Below are 27,112 nucleotides of genomic sequence, written 5' to 3' on the forward strand. Positions count from 1 at the left end.
CTGGTGACATTTTACAGAGCCACCATAGAGAGCATCCTAACGTACGGCATAACAACATGGTATGCAGGGTGCTCAGCTGCAGACAGGAAAGTACTGCAGAGGGTCATCAACACAGCCCAGAAGATCACTGGCTGCTCTCTGCCCAGCCTGGAGGTCACTGCAAACTCTCGGTACCTCAGCAGAGCTGGCAATATCATCAAGGACCACTCTCACCCCAGCAACCAACTGTTTGAACTATTACCGTCAGGCCGACGGTACAGGTCACATAAAACCAGGACAAACAGATTCAGGGATAGCTTCTTTCCCAGAGCTATCACCGTAGTAAATAAGCACAAAAACAATTGAACCTATTCCATACCGTCACTGTCATTATATTATGCTGCTATTCATACTGTCATTATATTAATGCTGCTATCCTGTATATATTGTACATACTATTGTTTGAGTACTTACGATTGTTTTTTTTGTACTTTTTATATTTTACATTTATATTTATTATTGAAACTTGCACCAAGGGAGTGGCACTCCAATTTCGTTGTACTCTGTACAATGACAATAAAGGCTATTCTATTCTATTTCCTAGTTCCTTTTCAGATTTTCAGAAACAGCAGCTTATATATGTTTCCCCCCCTCAAAATAAAGATGTTGACTTACTGGATATACACAGTTTTAATCTGACAGAAGCAATAAACACACTTTACGTAACACAGCCGCCGATCCCAGAGTCTCTGTCTGTGTTTATAATACAGGGGTTTTCTCGCTGTTTGAAAAGATTAATAACACTGCACCCCGGCTGTCGAGGCTGTTTAAATTTCGCAAAACTTTCCCCCGCTGCTTTTCTCTCGGCGCTGGTAAAAAAAAAAAAAACTTAAGAAAATCACAAAAATGGCTGTTTTCTTTTTTTCTTATTTCCTCCTTTCCCTCTCCTGTGCCTCCTTTCTCCTCAGTCCACTCTGTGCCGAAGAATAAAAGAGAGGCAGGTTTAACAGAGAACAGATTCTCTCAGCTCTGTTTTCTCTGGCTCCTTTTTTTATTTGGTCAGAGCTCTAACCTTTCTGCTCATTGCTTACACTTAATCTTCCTTTCACTCGCTTCGACGTATCCCCCTTTTTAGGAAGTGAACGGTTGAATGCGCTCGATGAAGGACGCGCTGTGCTGGTTTACTCATCATTAGTGTCCATCAAGAGCTGAAAGTCTTTATTGTATCAAAATTTCTGTTGTAGTGAGTGTGTATATATATATGTGTGTGTGTGTGTGTAATATCTTTTTTTTACTTTTTATAAGCTTGCGATTAATTTGCCGGTCGATCTCTTGTTTACATGTAACTTGATGACTTGAGGTGATTGCTCCAATCAGGTGTGTTTAACTGTAATATAGTGTAAACGCACATTCAGTCTTAACTTTTCCTGTATGTGTGTGTGTGTGTATGTGTGTATATACATATGTCCTCTGTATCTCAGTGTGCATGTGGCTGTGTGGCAAGAAACCAACCAACACACTGTATAAGGCTCTGTAATTAGCCAGCTGTCAACACACTAGATTAAATCGACCTTGGAGCTGAGGAGACAACGGCCCGGAGGCGTGCTCTGCCTTTTAGCCTGCTGGCAATCCTGTTGTACACTCAAAGCATCAAAGGGTTAAAAAAAAATAAAAATCCAGGCGCAATTTGACTATGTATAGACGGGACCGTGGCGTGTGTGTGTCCCACGGTGCCGGGGCTGATTGACAAATTAGTTTGAGGAAGTCGTTTTCATAACGTGTAATGACTTGAAGATGCCACACAAAGTTGATGCTGTAGCTTGACGAGGCTCGTGCGCCTGCAGTAATCAAAACAGACTGATTGAGACCCTGAAAAGTCTTTTCTTCCTCATGTAGAGCAGCTGTTATGAAATGTTTGTGCTTGCAATATCTATGTAATTGGCACCGATTTATTAATACGGCTTGTAATTGCACACTTGATGTACGGCACTGCCTTCTAGGTGTGTTCTGCAAGCAGGGGGGAGGATACAGCGATGCCGTCGAGGGTTTTTTAATCTGGCAACGATCAGCAAAGCATGCAAAATTAAACCACAATTAAGCTTTTAAATTGAATAATTATTTAGGGAATCTATTACAGATTTTCAGCTCAAGGCTGTATCTTGTATTTCCCTCTCAAGATCTTCCAGCTCTTAGGCAACAAGAGACCGCAGTCACGTAGTTTAATCAGTATAGGGCCGTTTCTGTAGGGTGTTATCTTCTCAGTAAGCATTTCTTTTGAGTTTAGGCTCACCTATTGTCTTTGTGGTTACTAGCTTCTTTTTTTTTTACACTGACTGCAGTGTTTTATGTGGTGCATTCACATTTTATCTGCTGCCTTCCAGTGAAACTCTGGGTAATTACATTTTTCCACATATGGCAAGTTTCCTTAAAACTCTCTCTTGTTATTGCACAGCTACTAAGGTGCCTTACAATGAGTAGACCAGCCTGATGAATGTGAATCTGCACCAGCTGGTTAACATAGCTTAGCATCAAAACTGAGAACAGGGAATGAGCCAGCCTGCTGCTGTCCAAAGTAAACAAAATTCAAACTGTTTGTTTAGTCCATTGAAAACACTGAAATGCATCAACTGCCTTCAGGACTCCCAGAAAGCACCACACATAACCTCCTGCAACCCTACAATCTGGGTTTTGGTTTTTTTTAAATCACTTTAGCAGTTTTACAGATAACACAATCAACATATAAAATGTGAATCTGTGGTGTTGGACAAAGCCGAGGTAGCTGCTTCCTTTATTTATGTCATCATGCTAGCAACCCCTGGCGATAGAGTCGCATTCAGCATACAAACGTTATTTCTTAACTTCAGGAAGAAGGTGAACATGCTGTTTGGCTAACCGGTTGCCTTATTTGATATTAACAAAACCCCAAATGCATGCTAACTCTGAAACGAGGCGCAAAAAAGTGTCCTGTTAGTTCAGAGAGATATGCAGGCCCGCCATTTCAAAACCACTCGCCCATTAAACCCCCCAGCCCGCAGCATAGTGCATGTGCTGTTTTTGGTCACAATAGACTCTTACTGAGACTGTGAACTTGTGTGCTGTATTGAGAAACCCTGGATTTTGGTTTCACTTCTTCGCACCTCGGTGCCAGTGTCAACACGGCTGCGGTTCTCTGATGCTGGCCAGGACTGATTATGATTTGCTCTACACCACAAGCATCGCACCCATTCAGACTGAGGGGATGACAGGCCCTCTCAATTTTTGGATGCATTTCTTCTCGACCACATGCTGATTTTCTTCAGCGCTTCAGACTAACACATGGGGCTCTTCTCTCTCTTTTAATTTTAGGAGTAGGGGGAACACATCTGTCACACTGAAAGTCTTTTTTCTTGCCATTCGGACTTGCACGCAAATGGCTCTGTGAGTTTTCTCAACCTGCTTGCAGTTTAATTGGGGTAAGAGCAGTAGCTGGTGGACAGTCCCCTATTTGCTTATGTTTATCTGCAAAACGTGGAACATGAAGCGGGGAAACTTTCTTGGCGAAATTTATAAAAAGGTATTCTGTCCATGTTTGGGTCATTCAATGAAAGCCAATCAAATCCTCCAGCCTGACCCCATTAAAATAAGCTGGGGTGTGTATCAAATAATTTACTGGTGAAATTTTCAAAAAAGGGCATTATAGTTAAAGGTTCAGTGGTCACCTCACCAGGTGAAAAAGCAAGTTATAGCATATTAAAGGTCTCCTTTTTACCTGCATTTGCATATCAGACTCAGCTTCTAGTCTAGTCGTCAAAACATAATCGGTAGGCGCTCTGATGCTTCGTGTTCAAATATGAGTGTGTTTACTGTTCCACTTTGAAAAACAAAGGTTGTTCTGCAGGGACATTTTGAACCTCTGTACTTTGCATAGATTGGGGCCTTTTTCCCCGCAAAAATGCACACTCACAAACCGAGTCAAAGAAGTGCCCACAGAGTTACTCTTACAAAGCCTATCTCTCTCACATGTTTAGTTAAGTCCTCGGCGGGGCTTAATTGCCGTCTTGTTTGGGATTCTTTTTAGCGTGGTGCTGATTGATTGGGGATCAGGGCCCTAATATGGCTCATCGGGGACGGGCCCTTTTGACATGCCCTGGTCCCAGAGCACCAGCGGCTGTTTGAAATCAGAGATCCCACCACAGCCTCCCTCCCACAAGCCCCACCTAAATCCTGCCCCACACACTCGGGGGGGGGGGCATAAATTGTAGACGGCCTTAGCCATTAAAGCAATTTACATTATTAGGCATTAGACGTGACACACGTCTGTCTTTACACACATTATGAGTTTTCATACACCACTCTTTATTAACGGAGCTTTCGCACACATGCTTGGACAAGGCCGACTTCCTGTTTCCCAGGTTTCTTTGTGTATGTGTGTTGGTGATCCCGTTGGCAGGTCTGGTCAAGGTCAGATCTGGCAAAGTGTGTGTGTGTGTGTGTGTGTGTGTGAGAGAGAGAGAGATATTTTGTGAATCACAGTTTCTCCCTGAGGGTTAGAAGGTCTACACAGGGTATTTGGGTTTTCCCTGAACTCTGCCCTAAACCTCCCATGAACACACACACACATATACACTTTTGCACAGGAAAAAAGGGAACTGTATGCAGAGAAAGTGCTCTTTCTTTGCCCTTGGTGGTGTGTGAGAGAAACAAATGGGCACAGTGTACGTTGTGTCTATTTAGAGGTTATATAGAAGCTTTTGTTAGCAGTTTAGATCGCTGTCCTGCCAGCGAAAGCCAGATGGCATGCAGCACTTAATGTGATCAATGCAGTTTGCGCTGAGAGTGTTATTATCTTCCATCAGTTCAGGTCAGTTTATCAATCAGTTTAGCATTTATTAGTCCTGGCGCCCACCAAATTGCATGCATGTGACCAAAGGCCATTCAGGGTTTTGATAAAGTCTCCTTTTCTGGATTTTCTTGAAAAGCTAGATGAATGCAACCTCACTGGACCAATTCTACAGTTTTATTAGTGTCAGTGTGAGGCAGAGAGCCCAGATTACGTATGTTTTTCTGTTTTGATCAGATTCATTCACTGCTGTGAAATGATGTCAAACTCATCTTAGGTGGGCCAGGATAGGGTGAGGTCAAGTATGAGCAAATTTGGGCTGCTGGAGCCTGGTGACAAAACTGATTAAATTATGTTTCTTTTTCCAGCCTGGGTTCAGCTCTGTTTTTGTAAAGACTGTAAGAGATATATTGTATGCCTAGAGTTTACACTGCTCCTGCACTTTAGCAATTTTAAAGTGGACTTTATAAAATGCTGCTGACCCAGTCTTAGCATGAAAACTCTTAGTCTGTGTGGTGAAAAATGACACACAGACACCCATGTTCATGACTGAGTCTTATGAGTCACAAATGAATTTGCCAAATGCATTACAACTGGGATCGCATACCTTTTTGATTTCACCCTTCCCCATAGCCATTGCTTTGTCTGACCACTGATAATGCTTTCTGTAGCACTTTGATACATTCTAACGATACACTTTGACACTTTCACATCATCGTCAGTCCAAAAAAATAAAAATAAACAAAGCCTCCAAAAGTTAACCCACTCAATACATTTATTTTAAGTGTGTTAAGTGATTTTTTTATATACACCATGTAGTACTATGTGGAAAAGCAGAGATATATCAGGATATCCATTTTTTTTATAAAATGTTAGAATCTAAAAAAAAGTTGCATTTGCATTTGTTAATCAGAAAATCTTGAGGACTCGACCGCCTCAATAAGAGCTAAAGTGAAATTATTTGCTATTAGGAGATCATTTTGACTTCATGTCTCTTGGTATAAACACAGAACTCAAAGAATTCCTATTTTAAATTGATGGAGAAATCCCCCAAACAGCAAGGAGGGTTGTTTTTGCAGCCAAGCCAGCAAACACTTTAAACAGTTTTCATCTGATTTGACCTGTGATTCCATACATGCCATTTCCATGTCTAAGTAAACAATCAAATTAAAGTTAATTTAGCTAATGCTTCAGAATAATCCCCAAATATGTGTCTAGTGGTGTTTTGCGCTGGCTTGCTTCTAGAGGGACTTTGACTTTGTTATAATGCAGCTTCGGCTGATAAGCAGTTCGTGTGAGTCGGCGAGGTTCGTGCATGCACAGAAACCTTTTGGTTTGTTGAAATACTATAATGTTTCCTCCATCACAAAAAGGTTCTGTGAACATACACAAAGTTGCACATACGTACACATATATCAAGCACATTGTAAATATATACGACAGCTGTGAGAGGGTTTGCCTGGCGCTTTCACCAAATGAATAGTTGTGTTTGTTTCCACGAGTGCAGGAGCCTTAACTTATCTTATTATTGGAAGGTTGGACCTTGAAGACAAGTCATATCCCTTAAAATACCTTCAGCAAAACCATTTTTGAGTATGCCTGTAAGTTCTTATGTCCGTGTCAAGATTTGTGCTTTACACCGGTTGTCACACAGCAGGTGAATATTGTACTATTATGGCTGGAGCATTCCAATAAATATTTTCTGTTGTACTCACATTCCTTAAGCTTGGTTGTGTGCTTCAGTTTCATCAACATATTACTACTTGCCTGTAGTTCCCAGGAACTCCAGACAAAATGCCTGGATACTCTGAATGTAAAATGTGTCGAGAAACAGCAACACGACTGATGTGTATAGCAAAGGAAAGGGGGTTCCACCTGATCACATTGGGTAATAATTGTTCATTCATCCTAAAAAGAAATTTATAAAGTGAACCAAAGATATATTTTCAGTGACTGGGATCAAAATCCAGTATTTTGCATATTGATTTCTGACACTTTTTACTGTTGTTTCCTTTTAACTGCTCTTACTGCAAACTTTAGCACAGAGGATCTGGTCTTCATTGTTAATCAAACATGCTGCACCTTTGTTCACTCTATCACCTCCTACAAGGACAAAGAGCCAAATTCAACACCGCACCCGGACTGAATATATCCAGCAGTAAATTAAAAAGAGGCTGTAAAAGAAAAGAAAGAAAAAATCTACATGTATTTTATGACATCTGTTATCAACATGCAGTTGAAGAGTATCCCTTTTCTCAAATGTGTTTCTTAGACTATCTTTCTAACCCCCAGAACCGTGTTTAAAGTCACAGGCTCAGGTATAGCTCCCTGACATTTTCATTTCGCTAGTGCGAATTTTGAAAGGGTTAATGATGTTAGGGTTTGTTTGGGTTTTTTTACATTGCAGTAGATATAATTTTAAGTTTCACCTTCCTTTTCACCTGAAACCTTTCTACCTTTCTAAAGTGCTTTGCACTTTTGGCAAATCACTTTGTAAACTGCTTTTAAAGGTGCTATATAAATAAAGTGTGTTATCATTTGTAATGCTTTTTTTTCCGTGGGAATTGCAGAAAATGTATCCAGTGGACAAAGGCATACAGAAGATACTGTCAGCAGTTCATTAGAAGCTTTGTTTAGTTACAGGAATGTCGTTTAAGGTGGATGTCCTTAAACTGAACATAAGTCTTTTTGTGTGTTTTCTCTGTCATACAGTCCCCAGTGTGTTTAAAGACGGATTATTTATGAGCTTCACAACAGTGTTACCTTTCTCCGTGTCTTTTGTGATTCTTACTCGCTCTCATCAAGGATTATTTCAGTTTCCTCAGGAAGCCGTGCTTGTGTTCAAACATGCACATTCTTGTTCCTTAAGCACCGTCAGTAGCCAGTTAGCCAAAACATGTGTCCTCCTGTCTTTTTTAAGTGTCTGTCTCTGTGTGTTCAGATTGGGATCTGTGATCTAGGCTATAAGCTGTCGTAAATCATGCACAAAAGTGTGTGTGTATATATCTGTGTGTGTGTGTGTGTGTGTATATCTGTGTGTCGGGGGGTAGAAGCAGGTTTGCTCCTGGCAGTCTTGTTTCACTCTTCTTTATTTTCTGCTTTCCTTTCTTCAATCGTCATTATTGTTTCCACACGGATGTTTGCTGGCAGCCTGGAGTCAATTCAAGGAATGCTATTAAGAAAAAAGATAAAGTCAGGAATCTATTTGCAACAGAGATATGGAAAACAAGAATAAAATTTGTAATAGCTCTCCGGGGGGAGAAGACCTCTTACGAAAATAAATTACGAACTGATGTATTTGTTATACTCGACTGACAGTTTGGAATTCAGAGCCCTAATTTTTTGTTACATGGAAGTCAAACATTATAAGGCTGTTTTCCCATTTTGCTGGTCCTTCCTGCTTAAACGACTTTAGATGTTCTGAAAATTATCAACATTTCTATTTTTCAGATATCAGAGCTGCCAGGTTCTTTGTATTTTGTATTTTATTAATCTTTGACCCTCCTTTTAATGTTCTTCATCACACTTTTTCCTTTACTTTCCTTTGCTTTGGGTTATAGTTTTTGCTAAGGCATTCATGTGGCTATTCAAGCGAAAACCCTCCAGCCCTCTCCTCCTCAGGCAGCAAATTCGACTCTGTGACCCCTGAGCTCTGTTTGTTTGTATGTATGCGTCTGCCGAAAAACCACTGGGTTTATGTCAGGCTTAAGCAGACATATTGCCTCCTATACTCCTAATTGACAGACAGATTGACACCTTCACTGCCCAAACCCTCCACCCTCCAGGACCTCTGAGTCCCTTCTGCCCTCTGGGAAAGTGATGTCACCAGGTCAGGAGTTTTGTGAGGAGTGATGGGATTGATGTCGGTTCCTTTCCTGCATGTTGAACTCTTGTATTAAACTTTTCTGGGTCTTATAGCAGAGCGCAGTGCAACACCAGCATCTATATCTGGGAGTCATTTTTGCGTTATTATAGATAAGATAAGTATCTAAGTTGCATTCAGTGAAGTGTTTTACAAAAATAATTTTCTAGGTTTTATCTCAATTCAAGAGTTATTCAAACAGACAGCTTAATGAAAGCTTTAGCTTTTATTTTTCAAAGTCACTAATCACTGCACTGGCTTTTCAGTAAAAATCAGTTGAAGTATGTGCAAGAATTCTATATTTGGCATTAGCAGAGAAACAAAGACTGCGACTGTAGACTATGTTCAGACCAAGTGATAAGCAATGAGACTGAAAAATGAAGCCAGAGTAAAAATATTCAAAGGGTCAAAGCCACTGAGTAACTAACTTTGTTTCGGAATAATTCTCTATTTTGTTGTCTTATTTCATTGTTTTATGTAAACAACACTCTTCTTCCATATTTATTGATACAAAGTTGCTCTTGTAAAAGAGGAAATTTTTTTAAAGTGAAGTTGTTCACAGTTTTCCAAAATGTCTGGTTTTGATTCTTTGGCACCTGGTCTCTTCAGAAGTGTACCCTTTCTGCTGGTCAGTGGAGCACAGATGCTACACCTTAAATATGACTCATTAGGAGAGAATTCTAATGTCTAAACCCCGGTTACAGTCGCAGTGAGATAAATATCTAGAGAGAGAGATTTTTTTATATATTAGCACATAATTAGCTGGTTTCCACTGCATCATCCTTTTTAACCTAGCTAGCATTAGCTCACAGCTTATATGGTCACTCCAGTGTTTGGTTACTTGTCTCTTAAAAGGCCATAGAGGCTCCAAAACAGTAGTCCACAAACCAAACCAGTGACACATCCATGTTTTATACACTTTGCCTTAGACCCACTGTCTGTGTGCTTAAAAGTGCAGCCTCCCCATTTATTTAAATGATACCAGACTGAGTGGGTAGCCAGGCAGGCAGTAAAATAACAGCTGGATCATCTGTAAACGGCAGACACTGAATTCCCCATTTGTACTGTTTACCCCGTTACTGTTTATATTAATACTGTGATACAAAACCACAGAAGAAGAAACCTTCTTCCTCCTAGTATTATAAAGCTTCATTCATGGTTTTGGCACCCAATAAACCCTCATACTGATGGCTATATTAATCAAGCTTAGCATTCAGGCAGTTTCGACCATACTACCAAAGTTTTGCTATGCTGGATGGAAAAAAACTGTGATTTTGATTTTGTTTTCAGAGAAGCCTCCTTATTTTTTTCCCTTTTTAAAAAAATGCACACCAGCTCAAATTAATCCCTCATGTTTGTTCTTACATCCTTCTTCTCTTAGCGCTCTGTTAGTTTCCTTCTCTCTGACAGAAGCCTCTATTGTTGCAGTCAGCGAGCAGCAGTAACATGATGACCAAGAGGGCCTTCTCTCTCCATTGTATCCTGATGCAGTGCCTCAGTTTGCCCTCACTTGCTGTTCATTCCCAGTGTGGTCACGGGCCACTGGCAGCCACAGATCCCAGTCAGCCTCAGCCTCTGGTGGCCATTTTGGCTCCCTGTCAGTAAGAGATCATTACACAGCCCTACTGTGATAATGAAATCACGAGTGCACACCAATGGAGAGAGCCCAACATGCTGACGAATGCGTGTAGATTTCACCTGCTGCACAGACAAATTGAAAAACGGAGACTTAGATGCACTTGTGCATCTCCAGATGCACAAGTGCCGTCTGATTTGTTGTTGGGCATCTTTAATCTGTTGCAAACATACATAGCGTCTAACACATAAATTTGCAAACAGTTGTATTCAAGTGATACAATACAACTCATGAGCTTTACTGGGCATATCCAACCAGTCACCTTCTTTTCTGACTCTCTTTAGATGATTTGCACATCATTGCACTTTGGCTTCTTTTACATGACAATTATGAATTTATACAACGTAATATGTATAATGGGTTGGTAACAAAAAGGTACATTATCAACTAAATTTGCAGGTTTAGAGCAGCAAAAAGTTATTGGTCATGTTAGACCTCCTGATTCTGTCAAAGCATTTATTATTCCTGTCAAACCAGGATGAGAGTGATTAAATAAAAACTAGTTTAGGGGCATCCCTAATCAGGATACAACAGCTGTGACCTCATGTTGCTAGCAGCTCATCTCCTCTTCACTCAGCACCCAGAGCAGCTAATGGAAACAAAACCCTAAAATCTAAAGTGTCATCAGGATTTCCCTCCCCCTTCTCATCATCCTCAAATCCTTTCCTTTCCATAGCATGCTCCAACAAAGAGCATTGAGATTCACATCCCTTTACCCCACAACTCAGCACAAACCCATCATCACGGACTTCTTATGGGGAAACACTCGAGCTTATATCCTCAAGGCTTAAAGGTTTCTTTCATTATCAGAACCCTACACCAAAGTTTAATCCTCAAATGAGACCAGGACGAGGCCGCTTGTCATATTCTGGAGTAAAGAAAGTGTGTGCTCATTCGTGTCACAGCCTTTTTGAGCTGTGTTCATGTTCTGTGTTCATTGGTCGGACAGTTATCTTCACTGCCATGTGTCCCACTAATGAATAAAAATCGTCACGGAAAAGTTAAAGCAGATAAGAGTGAAGACGAGTCATCACATTGGAAAGTGGAACTGGGAGAGTTTGCGGAATCTGTGGAAATCCTGAGAACTTTGGACGTTTTGATGAATATGGTTTAAAAAATCCAGATTGAACAACTTATTAGAGATATTCAGAGTTGACTCAACATTTTTTAACATTCTTCCTTAACTGAAAACTCTCCCTTTCCTGATAATTCTATGTTTGTGTTAAACCACAGCCCTTAAATCCCGGAACGTGTCTGTGTCATTGTACTGATGTTCTGACACAGTATTAGTCAAGAGATCAGAGAGAAGACATCAAAACGAGCCCACTCCATCCTATCATCAGTTTGTGGTTTATATGTTTCATTGTCCAAGCACGTGTGTTTCTGCCTATGAAAAACTGAAAATGTACAGTGCAAAGGTTTTGAGCCACTCCTAATTTCTTTAGAATTTGCTTCTAGGAGCCAGACTTTCTTGTGATGTTTATTAAAATGGTCTTGAGCAACGATTCTCGGTGCTTTTTCACAGTTGTTTGGACATTGGCTGCTTTTTCACAGTGTAGTCCGTGCACCTGACCAGTTCAAGCAACTGACTGCTGACCTATGGCTTGTTCAAGCATAAAAAGGCACCTTACTCAAATGATGAATCAGTGTTGTGTCAAAACATAATCGAAAACTTCGCAAGGTACCAATTTGAAATTGCAACTTTGGGCTAGCAGCCTGTAGCAATTGTTCCCATTTATCTAGCTGAAGCAACATCAAACAAAAAACTTAAATGGCCTTCAAGGAAAACTATTCCTGAAGACTACTTAAAGAAATTATAAGAAAGATGCCAAAGGGAATTCAGGCAGTGATGAAAAATAAAGGTGGCCAAATACCAAATACTGACTCTCACACTACAATTGTACAAACTCTGTTTTTGCTTTCTATACTTTATTTCCATGTAGGCTTGCACATGTTTTAATATATCCCTGCACCTATTTCCAATTTTGCTAGCAAAACATAAAGAAATTTGAAGTGGCTCAAGACACAATATTGTAAATATGTCCATGTTCTTTTCCTTGTAATCCTAATTTTAGTTTACAGAATGACTCCAGAGCTGCTGTTTGAGTCTGATGGTTTACCACATTGGTTCAAATTAAAACATCTCAACACCTATTAGATGGATTACCATGCAATAATATGCAGATGTTGGATTATGTTACCTTATGTATTTGACAATCTCCTAGCACCACCGTGTGGATTTACATTTGGGATTTCGAGTGAGACTGAAAACATAAAGCAGTGTTAGCTTGGTTTTTATAACAGTGCCAAAATAGTTAGTATGGATAGGATCAGTCTTGTTCTCTTATTGGATGCTTTCAAATTTATATAAAACTCACCTCCCACTTTATTAGGTACACTTGCTCAACCGGTCATTAACAAATAACTAATCATGACAGTAACCCTTTAGCCATGCAGACATGGTCAAGATGAGCTGCAGAAATTCAAACCAAGCATTGGAATGGAAAAGAAAGCTGAACAAAGACTGTGGCATGGTTGTTGGTGCTAGATGTGCTGAAACTGCTGATATACTGGGATTTTGACACACAACACTGTCAGATCTCAGTCCAATTTGGCATGCGGTGGAAGGTGAGAAAAATGTGCACCAACTGCTTCATGCTCTCACGCTAGTATGGATAAAATCTTGTGCCACCAAGAATTAAAGCTGTTTTGAAAGGACGGTTATAATGGGGTCCAACCAGGTAATAACAACATGTACGTAGGTGTTTTTGTACTTCCATTCTTCAACAACCATCCACCCATCCAACGTCTTCCATTTGTCCAATTCAGGGTTGCTTCATGTGGCTCACATGAGCTAGATGTTCCATTTATATCCATCTCCCTATTTATTTATTTCGAGCGTGAAAAAAGTAAATAAATACTTGAATTACATATGAATCGAATGAGTTGAACTCTATATCTTTTCTACACACCTATTGTGCAAATGTATTTACCACACAGGTCTGGTAAATACTAGTCTCTATTTAATACTGTGGATGTTAACCTGGGTGTTGGGTGGAAAAAGACCATGGCTGCTCAGCAAGCACTTCCCTGAATAAATAATGAGGTCGGAAAAAATGTAATTGGACAATGCATCAGTGTCTTCAGCACCTTGTTTAGGCTCTGTGGTGAGGCTCGTCTTTCTGTTTATATCTGGATTATAGATCGAGTCTGGAACGGAGAAGGCTCCCTTTGTAATTAACTGTTATAAAACATTATACAGAGGGCCCGTGGCGTTAGTGTGTAAAATCAAAGGCCTGAACAGTTATTCACTGTTTACACAAATAGCAACCGCGCTTAGCTTTCCCCTGCTCGGGATAGCTTACACTGACACACACAAACACATGAGAAAATAAATGGACAAGAAAACACCGAGAGAGGTTTTCGGAAAACCTCAGATGTCTCACAGTGATTAGGTTTTCGTAGATGTGTCTATCGCTCTTCGAACATGCTGTTATCCATTCCTTCCCTACCAGACGAGATGCTTTAATCATCTTCTTAGACATGGTCTTGGAAGCTCCGTTGATTTGGAAACCAGTGAAAGAAGCTAAAATACAGGAAGCCCAGTGAGGGCGACTTGGGATTCAAGCTGAGCCGCTTTGGTTTAGGGCGTTCTGACTTGCAGTAGTTATAATTTGCCCGCGGGGATCTGGCTGCACTGCGGTGGATCGTCTCCTCTCCCTTGTCATTTGCTTGTCTGTGTGTGGCTTCATGCTAGTGTGGATGTTTGTGTCCACCGTTCTCTGTGACGCACAACCAAACTAACCTCTGGGTTGCCTGGACACACTCCAGCCCTCGCTCTTTATCCCGTTTGTGTATGTTTTCTCATGCCAGAGCTACCTTTTTTTATGTTCCGCTTCATTACGTTCAAAAATGGCAGGAACCTAACCAATTGTAAGTCTCTCAAATTATTCAATTATTACTGCTTACAATTACCAGACACTCCCTTTATTGCTTTCACCTAAACACAGGCGGCTCTTCCCCAAAAGGGTGAAAAACATCCAAAGGAGTATCAGTTTATGCATTTGCGGCTTGTTGAAGGGGTGCTAAGCCCTCTGCAGGCCCACCGCAACATGAAGTCATTATTACTGCATATTTTAGTAGGAAATTACATATTCCGGGGATAAAATCTGTTTAAACCTGCATTAAGTTGTAAAGTTACCCTATCTCTGAGGAATCGGCAGTATGCAGACCGCTGCCCTGGTAGTCATGTGTGTGAGTGTGGGTGTGTGTGTGTGCATGAGTGTGTGTGTGAGTGTGTGTCCATGTCTGGAAAGCCCATTTAAGATCTGCACAGACAGGGAAAGGGGGTTAACTGACCTTGGCCCTTCAGTCACTTAACACTCCACAGAGAGAGGTAACCTACTGACCTCACACTCACACCAAACCAGGATGGGGGAATGTGTGTGCAATTTTTACAGCTTGTGGAGTAAAATTAGTGCTTTTCGCACTTTGTACCATCTCTTGTAAACCATCCAACTCTCATTAGCAAAAGTGACGTTTCTGTAAAGCTGTAATAAAAGAATGATGTGCAAAAGAAGTAGAGAAGCAGTTAAATTCTCACTAGGCTGCTACACAATAGTGTTTTTTAAACCCCCATATATGGTGGCCCTGAAAGGTCAAACAGACTGCAAGTTAAGGAAACACTAAGTAAATAGAAAAATGCAGCAAAAGCGTAGAAAATACAACAGAAGTTGAATAAAACAGAAGTAGAAAAAACAAAATCCAGAAATGTTTCTGGGGACACAATAATGTGATGGACCAGCCACAGAACGGACAGAAATCAAAAAATACGGAGGCGTCATTAAAAGCAGTTGAGGATTCATCAATGTTATGTGTTATATTGTTGTTTTAATTGCACACTTTCATATAATACTGTAGGTAGTTTGCTATTGGCCATCTACTGTTGGCTTGTCATTTGTGCAACTCTTCCGTCACATTATTGTCTCCCCAAAAACATTTGTGTGTTGTTTTGTGATTATTAGCAACTTTTTTTCTATTTCTATTGGGGTTTTTATTCAGTTTTATTTTGTGTGCTTTTTCAGCATTTTTCTATTTGCTGGTGTTTTCATAAGCTGCGGTCCGATCGACCTCTCGGGGCCACCTTACCTATCAGAGTCGAAATGTTTGACTATTGGTGTTATTGTTCAGCCAATCACAGCTGAGGCCTGTGTCTTAGCTGTGATTGGCTGCACTTTAAGTTAAATATATTAAAAATGTCATAGTCTAGCTGCTTCTGTTCGCCATTACTCAGGCAGCAGGTCTGCACCATGAGGATATACTTCATATATGCAGTGGCATCGTGGACTCGCCTATACCACATATTGCAGTTGTGCCTGGTCTTAACGTCCCATATGGTATGACTTAAAGCGCATGACAAAGTGATCTCACACTGAGCGAGTGGTCTGCCGGTGAGCGTGGGCTTTGTGTGTGTGTGTGTGTGTGTGTGTGTGTGTATGGAGAAAGAATAAAAAAGCACAGAGAGTGAGACAGGAAGGGGAGAGGATGATGATGACTGTGTTAAGCGGGATAAGAATCGTTACATTAACGAGGAAATTAAAAGAAATGCCCCAAAAGAAGCTCACTGAGTGGAGTTGCATATCTGTAGAAACAAGGTTGCTCTCTTTCTCCTTTCATATGTTTTAAATTGTGGCTCAGAGTGACGACTCTCTGACGCAACACGAATAAAGTCCGACGTGAGATATTAATTCTTAAAGCAGTTTACTGTGAATAAGGACATTTATGTGTATTAGATATCTGCCTTTGAGTTTGCCTGATCTGTAGCCAAGCAAAGGCAGCAAGGAGCAGCCTTTCCCTCCACAGAAGTGGAACTAGTTGGTCTTGTGGGATATGCTAATGTAGACTGACCTCTAGTGGTTTTCCTGTGAAAGAGTCGATGAAATTGATTCATGTTGTTCAGACGAACTTTAAAAGCACCCTCTCTTTCTCGCCCCTCTGACCTCTCAGCAACGGGTTTCCTGAAGATGGATTCTGCCAGCCGTACAGAGGCATAGCCTGCGCCCGCTTTATCGGCAACCGCAGCATTTTTGTCGACTCGCTGCAGATGCAGGGGGAGATTGAGACCCAGATCACAGGTGAGTTTGAGCGGGCTAAACCTCCTTCGAGCCAACACAAATCGAATTAATGTTTTGAGAATAGATTAAATTTACTTCTACATCCATCATAAATACATATTCATTCATAAGAAACGTTTGATTAGTTTGTGTGTACAGGCTTAACTTGATGAAGATGATTCCATGTTACTAAATATTTAGTTCCTGCAGATTCAAGAAAGACAACTGAACACAATCAATGACCAAAGGGCATACAGTACTGTGCAAAAGTCTTGAGCCAAAAGTCATTTCTTTATGCTTTGTTTGAAAAATTGGAATAAGTGCCGCTTCTTCTGTCCTTGCTCTTGATGGCAGATGGCACCTGCATTTTTGGTAGATTCAATTAAATGGGAGAAAATTATGTCTTTCAGAGACATAATTTGTCTCTAAAAGACAAATAATACTGATAATACTGATAATACTGAAGAGACTGAAACTGCCAAACTCTTTTAGAGACATAATTTGCTGCTAAAAATAAAAAAGATGTAGTAATTCAATAAAAACTTTGTGTAAATTCAGATTTTTCAGAAGGTAATCATAATTAATATGCTCCAGGAAGGAAGCAGAACGTCACTTAGAGAGTTCAAAGGGAGTTCACCACTCAGTATGAATCACATGTGGCCGACACACTGTTTCCAGTGTTGTTACACGTCTGTGTCTCAGCGTGTGTGCTTTTTGTTTTATGCGTATGCATGCGTTTGTCCTCAGAGGTCATTATTGATTATATCCGTGCAACAGTTCAGGGAATGACGCAGGCCATGAATCCAGAGCCTGATCTGAAACATCAAGGACGAGTGATAATTGAGATTTATGGCGCCACAGAGTCGTAACAGGCCAACAGTAGGACTGTAAATCATATCAGAGTCCAGATTCAGCATCTTGAATTTAATGTCACACTTACTGATCTTTATGTTCCTTTTTACTCAAGCAACATGTGCTGGAGAAACATTTGGATGGTTGTCAGGTTCACTTGGCCGCTTTTTATTCGCGTCTCCTCTTCATCGTAGTCGCCGTAGTGATAATGACAGCCGCAGCAATACACATGTTTGCAATAAGTGAACAGCATCGCTGTGCGCGAGTCGTGCATTTAAAGTATGAAATTCTCTGTTTTTATTCAGTCTCCTAATTCTTCGTTATTTAGAAACTTTCAAGCAACTGAAATTGAATCCTCTCGTTCCCAGCGGCCTTCACCATGATCGGGACATCCAACCATTTGTCTGACCGCTGCTCGCAGTTCGCCATCCCTTCCCTCTGTCACTTTGCCTTCCCAACGTGCGACCGCAGCTCGGGGTCCGACAAACCCCGTGACCTCTGTAAGGACGAATGCGAGATCCTGGAGAACGACTTGTGTAAAACCGAGTACATCATCGCCCGCTCCAACCCGATAATACTGAAGAGACTGAAACTGCCAAACTGCGATGACCTGGCTACTTCCGACAGCCCCGAGGCCGCCAACTGTCTGAGGATCGGGATCCCTATGACAGAGCCTATTAACAAGAGTGAGACATGTTCATGTGGCAATTGTAATGATTTACTGTGTTGACGCTGCTAAAACATCATTGTCTGTTATATTCCACCAGATCACAAATGTTATAACAACAGTGGGGTAGACTACAGAGGCACGGTAAGCATAACCAAGTCAGGGCGTCAGTGTCAGCCGTGGAACTCCCAGTATCCTCACAGCCACAACTACCAGGCTGTGCGCTACCCGGAGCTTAACGGAGGACACTCGTACTGCCGCAACCCAGGGAACAAACACGAGGCCCCCTGGTGCTTCACACTAGATGAGGGGGTCAGAATGGAGCTCTGCGACATACCCCTCTGTGGTGAGACGCTAGTTTTAAATCGTAGTTTGCGATGTTGCCTTTGTGACACATGTGTGACGTGTGAAATGACATGATTCCCCTCTCTCGATGTCCCATCTGTTTAGACCATAAGGAGTCTGGCATTGAGATCTTGTACATCCTGGTTCCCAGCGTGGTAATCCCCTTAGCCATCGCGTTGCTCTTCTTCTTCATCTGCGTGTGCCGCAACAACCAGAAGTCCTCCAGGCCTCCCGTGACGCGCCAACCCAAACCCGTCCGCGGCCAGAACGTTGAGATGTCCATGCTCGCGACTGCATACAAGCCTAAGGTAGGGAGCGTTACAGTCACAGCAGATGGCACTCAGGGTGGGGAATAAATGACGGAGGGCCTTCCTGGTAATCCTGCAGATTACCGTTTATTTCTGCAGATATAGAACACTTTTTACATGTAATATCAACGCAAAAATTAAACACTGTAAACTTCACGATTTTGAAGTGGACACTAAGTGCATCATCACGCTGTTGTGTAATGACTGTAAAGAGGCTGTCGTTTGGCATGCAAACAGACTGCAGAAGGAGTCAAAACACTGGCACAGCCCTCTGTGTGTCATTAGGGATATGTCACGGCATGCCGGGGTTACTGGCTTGAGTGTGTGTGGAAACGACCTGTCTCAGACAAAGCATCAGATCCGTCATCAGAGCTCAGCAGGTTCAGGAATGTTCAACTGCAGCCCACCACCTCCCTCCTGTTTATTTCTCACTGTCTCTTTTTCCACACCCTTCCCTTACACTTCTCCTTATCCTTGGTCCTCTCACTTAATTAATCTTTTTAAGTGTGCCTATGCCAAGAGGCACACTTATTACTATTCGTCGGCTTTATTATTCTTATTCTTATTATTATTTTTCCGCTTGGTGGAAAACTCCATATCCCACAATTCTGCCGAGTAAAACAATGGCGGCTACCTCTTCGTTTTATATATGTTTTTTATTAGTGTTTCTAGGTCACAAAATAAACTTTAAAGATATTTTCAGGTGAGAATGTAGGTGTGTAAACTTCAAATAGCTGCTCGTTTTATCAAGACATCCCATATTAGCAAGTTCTCTTACGTGTTGCTGCTAGCTAGCTAGCGCGGCTAGCGACCCTTAGCTAAAAAGCACCCGGGCTTCGCTTACAGTGAGGCGGCTCTAACTCCTTTCACCCCCCCCCCCCCCCCCCCCCCACCCCGATCGCTCGCAAACAGTCTGTGTTTCAGTGGACTTATATTTCGTTTATATGGGCCGATGATGCTGGTCGATGTGGGAAAAATAACTGAGTTGTTGGGTGGTGGCTAACGCGGAGCTACAACAGAGGGCAGCTAGCCACCGGTGTATGTCTCTTTCCCCTCATATGTGGGGAAAGAGACATATGAGGCGGCGAGGCGGCCGCCGATCGACCAGTGGTGGCTAACGGAGCTCAATCGTGGATAAGGGAAACCGAAGGCAGGAGAAGCAGGCGGCTGTCGGTCAGAGCGTGAGGTGAACTGAATTTCAGGTAAGAAGTTATGAACTGCACTCTATTTGGGTCAGATATAAACCGAGTTTAGGTGTAGTTTATTTTCCTTGTGCTGACAGTTACAATAACTCGTTCTGCGTGCTAGCTAGCACGACAGCTGTGTGCACGCTAAGTTACTGATGTTGAACGTTATGACAGCCTCCCCTGTCATTCTCTCGCCTGTTGAAACTTCAATCATGAAACTGATCAATGATCGGCTTTTCTCTTGTTTGTTTATTGCGCTAAACAACAGCAGCACGTTTAAGCTTGATCAGCTGTTGTTAGAATTCATTTGATTTTAATTTCTAGTATCAGCTGATGTTTGCTGGAGCCACAGCTGTAAAAAAAAAGGGCTGGTCCTAACCATGAGATGTCCTTACTGAGTCATCAGAGCTGAACTGGTGATGGAGAAACAGGTTTACCTTTTAGGTGACATGAATGAGTTGAAGGAAAGTTATCAACTGTTTCTGAGAGACAAATAACACCAAGCTCCTTTTTTTGTGTAGCTGACAGCTGGTAACTGTGCAGGGGCGGATCTAGCAAAGCTTTTGCCAGGGGGCCAGGTGGGGCATTAACAGGGAAAGGGGGACACAAAGATATACTTTTCTTTCTTGCTCTCATATAAAATATTTACCTTTTATTAAATAGTTATCTGAATCTTACAACCAAAGTTTGTATACTAATACACAAGATTGGCTGTAGACCATTGTTAATCATTCAGAACACTGTGTAAAAATAACAAAAAACAAAAAGTGAATGCAAAAGTGCATAAATATTTATTTTACGTGTTTGATGTGTGTGGCAGGGCGTGGTCTGCAGTGCCGCTGCAGGGGAGGTGGACCCACGGGCGTAAAGTCTGTGCTCTCTCGGCTGTTTTTTTTTTTGGTGTGTGTTGGGCTGTGAGTTGAAAAGCTACAGCCGGCTGTGTGGGTACACCAACCATGTGTGAAAAGTGGTCCATAACGTAATGCTTCAAAGCGTGTTCATGCAAACATTGTCGGGTCTGCCGTGGTACAATGGGACTTCTGCTCATGAACCTCTGTGCACAGCGTCTGCAAATCGGGGCTGTACGAAGTCACCTCATCTTTACACAAAACTGTAAGCTGTCATCTGTGAGGTGCGAGCGGTGTTTGTTTTTACCATAGTTCATGGTGGAGAATGGCTGCTCTGCTGAGTTTTGCTCTCTGTAGCCGTATGAATGGCAAACCTGTACATTCGATAATTTTTAATCCTACAACTGTTTACAACTTGCATAGTTCCCATTATTTCTGTAAAGTTATTTATTTCATATTCTGTATAGTTTTTCATATTTATATCCTGTTCATAGCCTGTACATAGCTTGTACTCACTACAGCCTGTACATACTTATAGTTATAGAATATTCACAACATACTTCATACCGTGTACATTATAACATTCCATAATAGACCCATTTCTGTAATATACTTACATATCTATATTATTGCTAATATATATTGTAATATATCTATATCACTAAAGCACTTCTGAATGGATGCCAACTGCATTTCGTTGCCCTGTACCTGTGCAATGACAATAAAGTTGAATTCTATTCTATTCTATTCTAAACTACACTGATTAGCATAGACACACTTAAAATTTCTTCTGAAATTTTCACTTTCTAGTATTTATTTAATATTTCTTTATGTTATAAAAATGACTTTGAATCCTGATAAAAATGCAAAATCATGGGTTAAAAACGAAAACAAGAGAACTAAGAATGTATTAATATTTGTTGACAGAAAAACAGAAACTGTATATGTGCCAACCAAAGTGCCATTTTAATTCACATGAAAAAAAAAGGGATTTATTCATTCATTGTCCATTCAGGATCTTAAAAATGTGATAATAATAATGAAATAATACAAATAATGTAATAATAAGAATGATGTAATAATAATTAATGTAAATCTAAATAATATTGTCCTTCAGAGAAATAGTTTGTAGTCCTGAAGATGGAGAAGTTTACTCCTGCAGAGCGACTGGGACTGTCTGTGGTCATGATGGTTGAACCTCCAACCACTTTCCCAGCTTAGCCTCAGAGTGCTGCTGCTACTGTAGCTCTTCTCCTCTGTACTCGTCAGGACTTGCATTGTCACATCTGGGGATCCCAGGCCCTGCTGGAGAGGAGAGCCTAGTCTGAATGCTGACCTGCTGCCTGTAATTATTAGCCTTTTTCAGGCTCTTCTCCACAGGACGCCTGTCTTTTTCAGGGACAATCTTCATCCACAAATTCATAAAGTCCTTGTGAAGGGTCAGTTTCTTGATGATTGTTCGCCCATGGTACCTGTGGAAGATTACAGTTGTCATTAATTGTGTAAACTCACAGAAAATAAAACATTGATGCACTTCAAACCCATTTAAAAGTACCCACCTGGCTTCAGGTGCAGCATCCCCTGCCATTCTAGAGGCAGCAATTAGAAACCTTTCAGTGAAGCTTCCTGCTTTCAGGATGACGGCTGCTCCAACTTTGTCAGCCAGCTGGTGCAGGTGTTGAGCTGTGCTATTCCTCACTGCGACACAGCGATGGCTGAGCAAGGACAATATTAGACACACAACTCAGTGAACATCATCTCTCTTTCATGTCTTCTAATAAAATCACTACAGCTTCTTCTCTCCTCTTACGTCAGTCCTGTGTTAAACAGAGCGCTCAGAATCCGTCCATGGCTGCAATTTTCCACCATGGCATCAAGTGCCAGATTGACCTCCTGATGAAGAAAGTTGTTGTTGGTCTGTGCAAGCTTCAGCAATAGAGCTCGGCCTGTTGTTTCAACTTCTGGGTCCATTGTTTTCTGGAGCTGAATGTAGAGCTCATCGATGGTATGTATGGCCTCACAGGCTACTGCTGAGCGTTGGTTTTTCACCTAAAATGTGAGTGAAAATCATCAGTTGAGGCTGTAGTATGCGCTTGAAGGGAAACTAGCTGCATGAAACACATATAAGAAACATAAAGTGTGCAATACCTCCTCAGTGAGGACCAGACACACTTCATGCAGTTTAGTCTTCAGGATGTCCGAGTGGTGCTTTGCCAGAGACTGAATAGTTTGCAACCCCTGTCTTTTCTTAATCCTGTATTTACACAACACAACATTGAACACGACTTCAGGAACACCACAAATAACACAGCCACATTATGCAGCACTGTTTCTGTGCAGTATTTAATGTCTCCTTACTACGCTTCTTACCAGTCGTCTGAAGACAGCAGACTAAAGCTGTGGGACAGGCTCTCTACAGGTGTAGCTAGAGGCGGGAGTTTGACCCTGCCCTCTCTTGGATTATTCTGACTGCACTGACTGTCTGCTTTCTTGTCTGATAATCAACGAGGTTAGTAAAGAGAAAATGTAATTTCTTCTAATTTGAAGCATTGTACATGATGCAGTGATTAATTGTTCATTAAAATCTTTTTAAAAAATCTCTTAATTTAAAGTTTGATTATTCAGCATCTTCTACAGTTACTGAGGAAAACCACTTACCGTCTATAGGGACGACTTTTGCACGGCGCAGCAGCGTCCCAAGCCGAGGTCCTCGTTTTTGCGGTATGGGAACTGTTGGAGGTTTTGGAGTCAAAGGCTTTACTGCAGTAAATGTTTTGGTTGGTACTGTGTGTCCAGGTGAGGTTACAATCCCATCCTGGAAATGCTGCAGTTTTTCCAAAATAGGCCCAAATTTGTCTTTTACTGTCAAGACTCTTATTCCACGAATGACCTTCGTGTCTGTTTAGACAAAAAATAAATAAATAACTACAAATTGACATCTTACTAAAAAAAACAACAATAGACATTTTTCTTCCTGATTTTTTTTTTCTACAAAAAAGCATATAAAATGAATGGACAGCAAGAATATGTGTAATTTAGCATTAAAATAGATAATCTACAGTGTCAAATTTTAAAATCTAAACTAACTGATTAACAGCAGGTGTAACCACTAAAGAAAAGCATCACCTTTGAACTGACCTGCTCCTAAATGTTTAGCAGAGAAAACAGGCAATTGTGATGGACAAGCTGCTCGAGGAGGTGGAGGAACTGGAGGGAGCGGTGTCATCTCAACAGGACTGTCAATGAGAGGAATGGCCCTCAGCTCACTTGGTGTGTGTGTGTCTACAGAGCTGAGGCTACACGGACTTCTTTTAGGGTCCTCCTGATTCCAAAAGGGGTCATCCAACCAGGGACTTAAGTTCCTGCTTCTCTGAACTCTCTGTGGAGAGCCTGCGCATTGCTTAGGTAAAGGTGGGAGTCGCACAGCATAATCTCTGGGTCTCTGTGCGATATGCGATGTGTCTGCCTGTTGAAAGAACACATTTCTCTTACTGCTCAGAGCTTTGTGAAAGTCCAGGATCCTGGACTCTGTGGTGAAGCGCTGACAGTTGCTCTGTCTACAGTGACTTACACAAAAATTACACTGTGCAAAGCAGCAAAATATAACACATCTCTCCGAAACGTTTACATTTGAACAGCAGAGAAGTCAAGAATGAGTATGTTTAGTTACTTACATCTCCACCTGTGCGTTTTCTCTGAATCAAATCTCGAAAGCGATGGAAAAAGTTACCTGATGTCTTTTCAGGCATGACTGAGATAAAAAGTGAACAAATTGTTTAGAAACAGAAAGTTTGTGAGTGCTTCTCAGTGTGTGAGTGACAAGTTCTAACTCAGCTGCTCAGTAAATCAGTTATGATGATGTCATGAACTCACAGAGCATTCTGTGCATTTTTTGAAAATATTCATATATATACACTATTTTGTGTTTTTACAAAAATATCAGACATGTCTAAATCAAAGGCAGCTTATGATCTCTAATTATGATCTTTAATCAACAAATTTAAATAGACGTCCTAATCACAGCTTCTAAAACTAGACAACACTATACTGATATAAAATGGCAAAAAGGAGATAAAAGCACTGTCATAAACAGAGAAATAAGTACAGTAAATAAATAAATAAATACAGTTTTTAAAAAATACAGAAAAAAACATGTGTGTCATTTGCTACAACAACAACAACGACAACAAAATAGCAGTTTGGACAAAGCTGTTTCTTCAAGCTTCGCCTGCATTTAGGGGCTGCAAACCTCTGTCCCAAAGGAAGAAGCTGAAATCCTCCAATAAGGGGTGGGAGTCATTTAAAGTAGAGTAACTCATCCTCTACAACTGCCTAGTATTCAAGGACTCTATGTTAAGATGCTCTAACATGGTACAGTACCTTCAGAAACGCCCCAAATTTCTTATATACTGAAAATTAAATCTCTTCTCAGGAACCTTTTCTCGATTCAGAAGTAGATCTAGTTTTCCATTGCTATGCTTCTGTCCATCCTAATACCACTGGAGCTTTTTTCTTTTTTGTAATGTATATCATGGTCTCCCAGTAAAACACACAGCTCACATCAGCATGAGTATCATGTTGCCTTCAAGGCTGCACACCCTGTCATGTCGTGTAAGCGCATCTTTTTTTCCACATAATTGTGGTGGTTGAGGGCGGAGGGTTGGGGGTTTATCTAGACAGCATGTATTGCTGGGCACACTTGAGCTGATGCTCAAGGTAAGGCGTATAGTATTACAGCGAAGAGCCGCGGAGAGAATTGCAGATGTCACAGATGCGTCAGAATCCATTAATATCCTTGCTTTATTTTGTTTCTGAGGGTTTTTTGGGAGGGGGACTGGAATAAATGTTTCACTGACCTAAAAAGGGAGTCTCTCCTTGCTGTTTACATGAAGACCTTGTGTCTGCAAAGAGTTACGTTTACAGGAGAGTGACAGCCATGCAGTCATGGAATTATACAGTTGATTTTAAATGGTCTTTGTTGCCAACTTGGTTCTGAAATATAGCAGACTGCATAACCATCAGCTGAAAGATTACCAAAGCCCCGCCCTCATGCGTCCATTCAGCCTTGTAGCTAAATTTTACAGATCTACAAGAAAATTTTAATAAAAGGGAGCGGCTGTGTGATTTCTGTCTTTTAAAAACTTTTTTATATGGGCTAAATATTCCGACTTTTAGACGTTTTACTAAGTCAAATGTCTTTCTTTCCTGTTTTCATTATCTGCAGCTTTGTCTTGGATTAAGCTGCTACCTAACAGGCTTTGCTTGCAGGGGGTCACCCAAGGGTTACTGCCTATGACAGTCCATTTAGACACACACATAGAAATCTGTGGTGGTGTGAGGAGGATCTGAGGGTTTGGGTGTGGGGAGGAAAGACAGCGGGGAAAAAAACCCATAACTAAAAACATCTGTGTCTCACATCATGCACAACACACACACTCACCACCCCCCTCAGAGCTCGTACAGACGGTGTGCATGTGTGAGTGTGTGAGTGCATGTGTCCTCACAGAGGAATTTCATTATTCATCTCAAAGTTCCTGGAATCTGGAAATCTCTGCCAACCTTTCTGCACCTTTTATCTCTTCCCAAGCATAGATACGAGTGGCAGTTTGGCACCATCGACTTTATATAAAAAATATTCAGTCCCCAACATCCCCACCGTCATCTGTTGGTGCTGTTCTAATGAGATGGTCGGTATGATTATCAACCGTGGTCATGCTCTGGTTGCAAAGAAGACTAATCTTAATGATCAAAATAAAAAAAGAAGACACACACAGAAACCTGACATCACAGATTTGCCTGAAGAAAAAATCAGGGGAAAGATACACATTGTAATAAGACGTTATGTTAAAAAAATAAAATTCATACTGAGAAATTAAAATACCGTCACAGATTTTGGATAAGAGTCTCAAAAAAAGTTATGGCATCATACCTGGGACTTATCGCACTGAAGATGGATGAAAATGTGTTTTTCCCCCATAATCAGGCTTTAATATCTGTGAAGTGTTCAGCTGATTTGCTCCATTTTAAAGTCTATTACGTGCTTTGCACATGTGAAGCTGTAAACAAAATGTGGGTCCCATCTCCTCTACTGGCCTCCCAAGCTGCTGCTGGAGATCGGACATCCAAATTGGATTAACTTGAGCTGAGGTTTGAAAGTCTGTGCTCACACTTTCAGAAGTGTAGCTCACAGACTTTGCCCCCTAAAAAATAAAAAAATAATCACTCATAAAATATAAAAAATAAATTCTTATAAACTTTCCTTTGAAGAAGGCCATTTTCCCTGGATTTTGGGTTGTTTTTTTTTGAGAGATGGTAAGGTGGGGGCATCTTATGAACAGTCCTCATGAATTCTTAAACAAGTGATCTGCTTTCCCCTCAACTATTTTACACAGAAATCTGACACTAAATATACTTATTAAGGTGACTAATTTCTAACAGATGGCATTTACACAGTGTATCTGCTGTGGTGTTTGTGGGAAACTGCTGAACCGCATTT

The 27,112-nt window shown here is 41.1% G+C and overlaps 1 protein-coding gene and 1 long non-coding RNA gene across 2 annotated transcripts in view; one reads left to right on the top strand and one right to left on the bottom strand.

Annotated features, from left to right (window-relative positions):
* The window catches only part of LOC309692833 (inactive tyrosine-protein kinase transmembrane receptor ROR1-like), a 137,181-nt gene that overhangs the window by 104,459 nt on the left and 5,610 nt on the right, over positions 1 to 27,112 (top strand). The window contains exons 5-8 of the mRNA XM_082511659.1: positions 16,303 to 16,430; positions 17,630 to 17,947; positions 18,029 to 18,274; positions 18,379 to 18,581. Coding sequence (XP_082367785.1) covers positions 16,303 to 16,430; positions 17,630 to 17,947; positions 18,029 to 18,274; positions 18,379 to 18,581 — 895 coding nt within the window. The remainder of the gene's footprint in view (positions 1 to 16,302; positions 16,431 to 17,629; positions 17,948 to 18,028; positions 18,275 to 18,378; positions 18,582 to 27,112) is intronic.
* Positions 19,474 to 22,441, bottom strand: LOC309692834. Its single transcript, XR_014272471.1, has 3 exons — positions 22,427 to 22,441; positions 19,656 to 22,331; positions 19,474 to 19,607 (listed from the first exon to the last, which is right to left on the bottom strand). It is a non-coding gene; the product is annotated as an uncharacterized lncRNA (long non-coding RNA).

This window comes from Aulonocara stuartgranti (assembly GCF_965226115.1).
Source record: "Aulonocara stuartgranti genome assembly, chromosome: 17".
Taxonomy (NCBI): Eukaryota; Metazoa; Chordata; class Actinopteri; order Cichliformes; family Cichlidae; genus Aulonocara; species Aulonocara stuartgranti.